Here is a 10,198-nt window from a genome sequence, read left to right on the forward strand (position 1 = left end):
TTTACTGGAATCGATTGCCATAGTTTACTTATATTATTTACATGTAATAAAATCTCATACCACACGTGTATAGCAACAATAAGTTAACATTTCGTTTAAAACTGCTTTGCAGTCGTTTAAAGTGCAACCGCCCGTTTTATTTTTCAAGTCATTCACACATTCGATATCATTACCAAATTGCAACAGTATAGCTTTTACTGCTTCGATTTTACTCTCCCACCGTGTCCCTGAAAGAGGTTTTAGTGTTAGTTTCAATTTAGTTTTTGTAAGTTCCCAACGCTTGCTTGACTTCGAAAAGAGTACATAGATTTTATAAAGAAAGCCGAAAAATGTTTTAGCTGTTGTAGAAGAATTAGCTGCATCTATTAAAAGTAAATTTCATCTATGACATCTGCACAGTGTGAAGAATGCTCTTTGATTGATGTTGAGTATTCTTTTTCTGACACCTTTGTTAACGCCTATGCCGAAATGGGGCCCAACGCTATGTAAACTGATTAGGTTTTATCAAATAAAAATGTAAAATATACAAATACTTTAATATTGCTAAGCTACTTAAGCTCTTGTGCATGGCAAAAGAGGGTAATAAAAATATTAAACAGTAACAACATAAATTGACAATTAATACTTGGTGTAGGTTTGGCAATTAAAACGATGTAGAGAAGATTCAAGGGTTTATTATATAAAGGCTTGCTTATCAAGTGACTAAACAACAATTATATTTAAAAATTTTTCCTTGCTTTAGTTTTTGCAAAAGTATCAATGACTTTGTTTAAATCCAGGCTTGATGCGGTTTTGTTTTCAATTGCTATTAGCGATAAATGTTGGAGTCGAGTTTGGCCCATCTTATTTCTTAAATAACTTTTTATTCTTTTTAATTTGCTAAATGACCTTTCAGCTGCTGCAGAAGTGACAGGAATTGTAAAGAGTAATACATTGCTGTAAATACTTCCGCTAGGTCGCATTCTAGCACTCCATATTTGCTCATTATTTCCTTACATAATTGGTGAACAGTCCATACTTGAGGTAAAAGTTGAGGTAAAACTAGATGTAAGTATTAATAAATTGAGGTGAGAAACTAGGGCCTATTATATCTGAATATTTCTTTGGAATTCGTCACACTTTTGAGAAAGTTGCTTCATCAACATGTAATAAAAATATTGGTGTTAGAAAATCGAATATATGACTGACTGCACTAATACCAACAAAACGTGTATCTAATTGAGATATTACTGTGTCTAGTACATTATTGAAAATCTCAAATTTGAATATTTTTCTCGATTTGGAAATTGGTGATCAGCAGCTAGTTCATCAAAAAATATTTTGTAACTTTTCTTTGCCTTTTTTCTTGAAAATGGGTATCAATACCATATTTTCTTGCAGTTTCACTGGCTTTGCACTTCAATAATTTGAAATCATTTCTATAAATTTGCAACTTTGCTTTGGTCTCTGCTAAAACTTTACTCGCTGACACCAAAGTTGGTATCGCATTTTTGTAAAGTTTTGGATGCATAATTGATGTCGTTCAATACAGTGTGCATGAATTCGCAAAGCAACACGAACTCAAAATTTAGCATTTTCGTTTTAATCTCTCTGCTTCACTATGTTCATCTTTATTAGGGGTATTTAGAACTATTTCTGATAATGCTTTGATAATAACGAGGTTTTATTGCAGAAATTGTATTGACCCTACTGGAACATCTAGTCGGATTTCCTTGATATCCTTAATATGTTTTTGTACACCTTAATACACACCACTCGTCAAACTGGCTTTATTATAGCCTTGGCCCACGAATCTTTTAAATCGGTATTTTTGTCGATAAATAATGTTGTCACTTGGTTGACTAAATCTACTGCGCCATGTTTGACGGCTGCATAAAAGTCTAAATAACACTTCTTTTACTTCTATATCAATTGGCTGTCCATTTTCCGATCTGGTTATTACTGCATACCTTACAACAATGCTTAGCTGATCTACCTTCCATTCGTCCTTTGTCGAATCCAATATGATGACAAAAAACGGTGACGCTCTAATTTGTTCTAGTAGATGGGTTTCCAATTTGGTTCCCAAGCTCTCAATCATTTTATTTTGAATTGTTGCATTCAGATATCTTGTAGATCCTAAAAACATAAGAAAACACAATTTCAAAAAAGTCCTGATATTAAACAGTTGATAATTATAAACAAAATAAAACGATAAAAAAACTTAGAAATAATTTTTATTACCTTTGGGCATATCCAATACATGCCGCAAAATGTGATCATATCGGGCGACAAGCACTACAAAAGACAGAAAATTTCCGTAGATCCTTCCTGACTTAAGTCTTCTTGATATCCTCTCAAAGCCAAAGAACTCTTTGCTAGGGTAAGTATGATATCGAATAACCTTTGAAGAATCATTTTCCAAAATGATGCTTGTTTGCGAATTTCATTTTCAAGTTCCTTGTCGATAGTATTAGTACCGTTTTCTTTCCAAAATTCATGCACAGCACATGCTTCCGAATGGCCACTCTGAGACTGTGTTGTTTAATTCTTTCTGATAAATGCTTCCAATCTCGAATTCCCGTACACCAAACATTATTCCTTTGTGAAGCAATTAAACAGCAGGGTTGACAATAGGCAGCGTCTAGTATTTTGGAATAACACAACCAAAAAATGATTAACTGGCCCATATTTAGAACACAAAACGTAATACAATTTTGAAAAACATCTATTGCTCTGGTTGATGTCTGTTGAAAAAGGTCCTGAACGCTGTAAAGACCCCATATCAAGAATTTGACGTTTTGTCGTTATCACCTAATATTTTGTTCGTGAAGTTTCCCAAGTCATAAGAAGATTTGTCGTATACATTTTCGAAAAATGCAGAGGTCTGTGGTTCCTCCCAACCCTCCGCTTTTATGTGTGTCATGCAAACATCATCCATGTTCACATGATCGGCGGCGGAGCTATCTCCAACGTATAATTAATAATAGGTATAATTATAATAATACATATATCAATAATACATTTAATAAAAAATATATAATATAATAGTTATAAGTATAATTATGCACATATTTATTTAGAAAGCTTATTTTGTCCATAGTTATTAAACTTTTTATTTATATAAATAAAATTTTTATAAATAAACTTGATATAAACATATGAAATTGCATATCTTTTAACAATTTAATAATCACATAAACTAAAATAATTTTAAATATTTTAAACAAATTTGTTTTAGAATTGACGCGCTGCAGCTCTCAAAGGCTCACAACAAACGCTTTCATTGGTTAAATCGCACAATGAGGCCTACCTCAAGCAGCCAGTAGCTATCTGATTAACATTCCACCCCCTGGGCCACCAAGGGTTTTGTGTGTGTATTCAGAAGCAATGAGCAACGGACTTTCAAAATAATAATAACAACAAATTAAAAGTGCGTTAACGCGCGATAAAATAATTGTCGGCTTTAATTTATTATTATTATTAATATATTCACTGACGAAGTTAAAAGTAAAATAAAAGGAAAGAGAAACACACTGATACGCTACAAGTGTCGTTGGGGAAAGACGCACATATCACACATCCTACAGAAAGACGCACATCCTACAGAAAGAATTTAGGGGAATTTCCTAGCCATAACTTTCGAGTTTCTCTCAACTGAGTTGTCATGATTAAAGTGGGGTTGCAAGTTGCAACCTGTCTTATTTATTTTGAAAATGGGAGATATTTCCAAAAGTTCAGTTTGATCGCGATTTCTGGTAAAGATTCGAGGGCCCTCTGAGCCTTGAGGGCCCCGAGGCACTGCCTTGCGTAGCCCCTAGGTTGCTACGCTGCTGACTCTATCTATTTCTGATAATAACTTTGTTTAGCTGAAAAATGTCGCTATTCCAGGCAGTTTAATCGTTATAATGGCTGCCATTGGTGTTCTTCTCGAGGGGAAAGAATTGATGACTTATCTATTTTCCAATATCAAAGTGATTTGTAGAAATCATACAGAGTTTTTAGGACTCTATTGCAAATGAAGGGTTTTTAAATATTTCACATTAAGTAAGTGTACCTAATTTTAATTGTGTTAATAGAACAGTTGTTGATAATATGCACTTTATTGAGCTTGGTGTTATGAAAGCTATGTTTTCTTTTCTGGTTTCTTAGTTGTTATTCTGGTTCTGTTTTTTCTTCACTGTAATCTTATAAATAATCTTTAAAATCTTTTTATAAATAATCATAAAACTTGTTTTCATCCAGCTGTGTTGCATTTAATAACAAGTAAAAAGGTCCTAAAATTAAATATTTCTCATGCTCAACTATAGAATTATTTGCGCTAATAGTAATAATTTAACACGTGCTAATCCACAATTTTTTACAGAACCTACAATCAACTAGTTTCCAGACTTTTTTAAAAATAATGTCAATGTTACCTGCTGATGAATGCAGAGCTTTTTTAATTGTGGTACACTCATAAAAAAACTGTTTTTGGCGTAAAATGTCAAAAAAAATGTTTGGACATTTTTCAAATTTTTTGTCTTTTATTTGATATAACTATCTTTGATAACATTATACATTTAAATATTGCATTTTTCATAGGTTACTAAAAGTTGTGTGTCTTAGCAACGCCTTGGTAACAAAACAAAAATCCTTATTTAACCCCTTAAGTCTAAGTTAAAGTGACTTCTTTTAAAACTTAGCAGTATATAACTCAATTCCAGTAGATTAAAAACCTGATGGTGTCAATTTATAAAGACTTGCGAGACATTGAAATATCTCCATGGTTAGACACAAAATTGAAATTAGTCCTTGAATGTCATCATAAGGTTTGGAGCTCCAAAGAACCCTTTTTCAGTAAAGAAATAGTTACATTGAAACATACTCTACCGGTATTCATTTTAGAGATGGGTGTAAAGATATTTTAAGAGTTTTAAACTTTGACTGGTAAAAAGCTATCTATTCAGCTTCACAAATCTTGTGTAAAGCATATGAACTAAGCAAAAGTCAACACAAAAGTGTATCAAGCAATGAAAATTAAAGACTACAGGGGGAAACGGGCACATGTCATACCTTTTCACTTTTGATCACTTTTGATCATGTCTTTGAATGTCTGAAATTTTTCATTGTATGACTTTTCTTTGGGTTTCTGAAGCATTACATAGGTTTTTTAGGTTAGATTTTACTATTTTGCAAACCTACAGGCCTATTTCTATATCTTAGGGTACATAACTCAAATAGTTTAAAAATTTGATATGTGCTCTTTTTTCTTTGTGGTTTTCAAATAGTTAAAATCAGTACCCAAAGGGTTTAGTGATAATTAAAAGTCACATGAAACCAATTTGTCATTATTTCTGGTGGACATTAAATACATTTTTACTTAAAAAAAATTTTAATGTGCTTTTTTCAACTTTTGATTTTTGTAATATTAGGGTAACCATGGTAATATTAGGGTAACCATGAATCGTAATGTTTTTATATTAGCTAATGATTATTGACTGAAATTTTTAGAGTATATTCAGAGTACTACAGAAATTTTGTTAGAAGATAGGATCTTTTAAAAATTCCTGATCAATATTTTTTAATATAGAAAATAGGTTAAATGTTAAGTTCAATCACTTTGTGTCTTTAGCATATTTCCCATAAATCGTTTTTAAATCTAAAATAAGTCCTAAAATTAAAAATGCATCTGTCAACCGGAATAAAACTTTATAATGCATTATTCTACAAAGCTTGAAGGAGAGAAAACTTAGATATCACGTCAAAAAGTTATTCAGTTTTAGTCATTTTTTAGACATTTTTTGCCATTATAGATGTAAAAAGAAAATTTCTGATATTTAATACAGATATTTATATATTTTTCACCAAAAAAATATTAGCTTTTGACTTTATTTCAATTAAAAGGGTGCTTTTTAGTAATGTGCCACTTTAAAGCATTGCATAGAATAATGCATAACTTTCTTACAGCTCACAAAGTTCTAAATTATAATCGGTACGGATTTAGAAAAGTGCACTCGACAGAACATACGGTAATTAAATTAGTAAAAGAAACTTTAAATGGTTTTGAAAACAACCAATATACTTTTGGAAAGTTTATTGACCTCTCAAAAGCATTTGATTCTAGAGATGGTTCTTTTCCTACTCGTTTCAATATCTTCGAAACAAATAATATTTTTACAATATAACTAAAGATTTTGAAACAATGCGTTTCAATATCTTCGAAACAAATAATATTATTGCATGAATTTTACGACTCAGAAGCGCAAATTTTTTACGGATATAATTTTAATTCAAAGCATTTTACTCTAAATTTCTGGAGAGTTTTCTGGAGTTCGTTTTTCAAGGAACATTACAATTTTAAATGAAGATCATACAATACAGAATATTTAATTGGTAATTAAACTATTATGGAAAAACTCAGCGGAAAAACGAATGGTAGTAATTGTCTTGTCTCAGTCGATTGAATATACTAAAGTATATTTAATCTTTCCCAATCAAAGTTATAAGATATTCGTCCAGAAATATATTATTCTAAAATAAGTTTTAATCTCTATAACTAAGTACAACTCTTCCATATCTCAAAATTTGAACCAAACACTATTTCAAATAAATAGCTGAAAAATTAGACACCCACAACAAGTAATAAAAATACCTTAAATAAGTTTTTGCATAGTAATTTTAATTTTGTTCGTTTATTTGCGTCAACAACAAGGAAATAAAACATTGTATAAATAGGCAATATTTTTGAGTGTGCCAGTATGTGTAGCTTGTGTTATTTAAGTGTAACTTATTCAACCTTACTTGAAACATGGACAAAATAAAGATATTGTTTATGGTTTTCCTAAACCTTTGTGTTTATGAAAGAAGCGGAAAGATACTAAATTTGTACAATAAAGGAAACGGTAGATTTTAAAATTTTTATTTTATAATTGTTCTATATTAGTTTTAGTACAAGTTTTTTGATTATTTGATAATAAATAAATAACCTTAAAACTATAGTTTATTACTTTGTTTAACCCCTATGAAATCTTGGAAGTTCTTTTTTTTTTTATTAAAAAATTCTTTTGTTTGTATATATTATAGAACTTTGTAAAAGTTGTTTTAATTTTTATTCAAAATAAATTGTAAATGCAAATGTTATTTCAACCTTAAATTGAATATGTTTTAATAACTGTTTTAAAGAGTATGGCTACGGTGGATACGCAGGTGGATTGTACAACAAAGGGTACGGAGGGTACGGAGGTGGATTTTACAATAAAGGGTACGGATACGGAAACAACTACTACAGTGACGAATCAAAAAAGATGTTAAAGAAGACCCCACTTATAATTCATACAGTAAACCACGTTTCATTTTTTTATTAAAAAGATTTGTCAATAAAAAAAGTTATATAAAATAAGTTTTTATTTACATTGACGCACTGTGTTTTTATTAACTCTTTTAGACAAAGGCTATGGCTTCGGTGGATACTGGAGGTGGATTAAACAACAATGGGTACGGAAGACACGGAGGTGGATTATACAACAAAGGGTATGGATTTGGAAACAATTACTACAGTGACGAATCTAAAACGGCTGTAAAAGAAGATCCCACTTATAACTCATACAGTAAACTTTATTTAAAATGTTCCTGTTTATTCTTCTCAATTTAACAAACAATACTTAAATTTTAATCAACATTTTAAACAAACAATTTGAATTTATTTTTTTTAGATAAAGGTTACGGATATGGCGGATACGGTTATGGTGGATCCTATAATAAAGGTTATGGATACGGAAAATCTTACTTCAAGGACGAATGAAACAAAACTATTCGACAAGTTATTTTTAAACTAATGTAAATGATTATTTTACTATGGTTTCCTTTTTTTTTTTTACTTGTATCTTTTGGAACAGGAAGCAGTTTTTACTTTTATTGTAAAAAATGATTTTATAAAACAAACACGGACATTGTTCATAAAATAAAACAAATAATTTATGAGTAAATTATTTTTACTTTCCTTTGCTTAACTGCACATGATTAAGATGATTGAAAGAAAAATAAGAAATGTTCTGATCACAAAATAAGAAAAATTAGAAATATGCTGATCACGTTAGAAAAATTTCCATCGGAATAATTTTTCCAACGTGTTAAAATATGTAACGCATGAAACTAGAAGCAGATAATATTTAGGAGAAAGCATCATTGTTAAATGTATTATGTTGTCACTTTATTTTTTCATCTAAGAAAAATATTCATACCCTTACAAAAAACCCGGTGAACTTTCGCTGGAAATCTAAAGATCACTGGAAATTTATGCAGTTGGGTTTTCAGCAAAGTTAACTGAAAAGATAAGATTTCGCTGGAAGTTTACTGGAATTCTAACAAAAACTTTACTGGGTTCCCAGTGAATTTGAAAACTTTGCTGGGCTCTGGGTTTTTTGTGAAATGCTTTGCCAAATAGAAAACATTTCTGAGAGTTTAAATGAAATAATACTTTTAATTTTTGCATAATCTTAAATAAACCTTGTTTTATCTATATGTAGTGTCTGTTTTTATATTTTAAATTTTAATTAAACTCAAATACATTTTATTATTTTTCTTCGCTTCATAAAGCAAATACATGTTTATTTAGAATATAAAAATTGGTAACAACAATAACAATCGTCTTTTTTATAAAATATTATAAATAATATCTATTATTACACAATGTTGTATGTACTTGTATAATACAATATACATTATATATACAATAACGTATATTATATTGTATCATTTAATGATACTATATAATATACAGTATTGTATATATAAAATATATACAGTATATAATATTATATACTATATTATAAAATATATACAGCATACTGTATATATTATAAAATATATACAGTATATAATACTGTATATATTATACTGTATACTGTATATATTATAAAATAAATACAGTATATAATATTATAGTTACTGATATTTATAAATACTATGACATTCGACTTTTTTATTCATAAAGAAATTTTTCTTGCTTTCACATTGACAAAGTCAAGTAAGACATCTTCAAAATTTTAATTTTGTAACAGAGCTCTTTCAATTGTTATTAAAGAAAAATAGTTTAAAAAGCCATTTAATATTGAGGAACGGAGATCATTCTTAACTCTTGCCATTTTTGAAAATAATTGCGCTTCACTGCAATTGGTAACAAAAAGAATCCAATATGAAATGTCAGCATTTGGAAAAAACTAATTTAAACTTATTCCTACGAATTGAAAAACCCCTTTATGTAAAAAACAAAAACACAGTATAAACAAACTTTGATTTGGCCAAATCTCCGGGCTTGAATTTTTATCGAGCACTATAGTTTATTAAAAGTTATGAACACAAGTCAGAGCTGTTATTGTTAATTATTTTATACATATTTTTGATATAGGCATTCACACTTAAGGTAGATTAGGGTATTATGAGCACTTTAAGCAAAATTGGAATAATTTCAAAAATAATTAAGCTGGATCCAAATTTTTTGCGAGTAAACAATATTTAGGGATCCTTTCTCATGATCCACTTAGATATTTGGGCACCCGAAGTTTTTTCTCAAAAACACAGAGGTTTTAGAAAACTCACAAAAATGCTCATTTTACCCAGACCACTTGGTAATATGAGCACTTTAAATTAGCTCACAAAACACATTAATTTTGTAAAAAAAATACCAACCTGACAATTAAAACTAATTTTTGGAATATAATGATTCGTTATAAACAAAACTTATCATTAAAAGATACAATTTTAAGCCACTTTTTGTTGAAACAATACTACTATGTTTTCCGCAAGAAAAAAAAAATTAGATTATTTTTTCAATTTTATCAACTCAAACCTTTGAACGATAAAAATTCAAATTTTTTGAATTTAAATTACAGAAAAATATTTAGTATTGTTAAAATATTAAAAAGTTTTACTATATTTTATTTTTGTTCAAAAAACCAATTAAAACCACTGCTTTTTTAGGACTTTAAGCTAGGTAATTTCAATGAAAATTACTGGGTAATTTGAGCATGCTCATATTACACAAAAATGGCAACTTTAAATAAAGTAACTAAATAGTTCTATGCATTGTTTTTCAAGCCAAAAAAGATTGGATTTTTAACATATTTTTCTTTATAAAAAAATTAATTTCATTATTTCAGCACCAAAATTTCGCGCCACAGATGCATTCATGCATGATGATATTATTTTAAAAAGGCAAAAAATTTAACAGCGTTTTAAT

The 10,198-nt window shown here is 29.2% G+C and overlaps 1 protein-coding gene across 1 annotated transcript; it reads left to right on the forward strand.

Moving 5' to 3' along the window:
• The first annotated feature begins 5,909 nt into the window (after positions 1-5,909).
• LOC136081275 (uncharacterized) lies at positions 5,910-7,938 on the forward strand. Its single transcript, XM_065798578.1, has 4 exons — positions 5,910-6,090; positions 7,144-7,298; positions 7,406-7,568; positions 7,674-7,938. Exons 1-4 carry the CDS (start codon positions 5,910-5,912, stop codon positions 7,760-7,762), a joined length of 588 nt encoding a protein of 195 aa, XP_065654650.1. The 3' UTR covers positions 7,763-7,938.
• The last annotated feature ends 2,260 nt before the right edge of the window (positions 7,939-10,198 follow it).

The sequence above is a fragment of the Hydra vulgaris genome, chromosome 06, assembly GCF_038396675.1.
Source record: "Hydra vulgaris chromosome 06, alternate assembly HydraT2T_AEP".
In the NCBI taxonomy this organism is placed as follows: Eukaryota; Metazoa; Cnidaria; class Hydrozoa; order Anthoathecata; family Hydridae; genus Hydra; species Hydra vulgaris.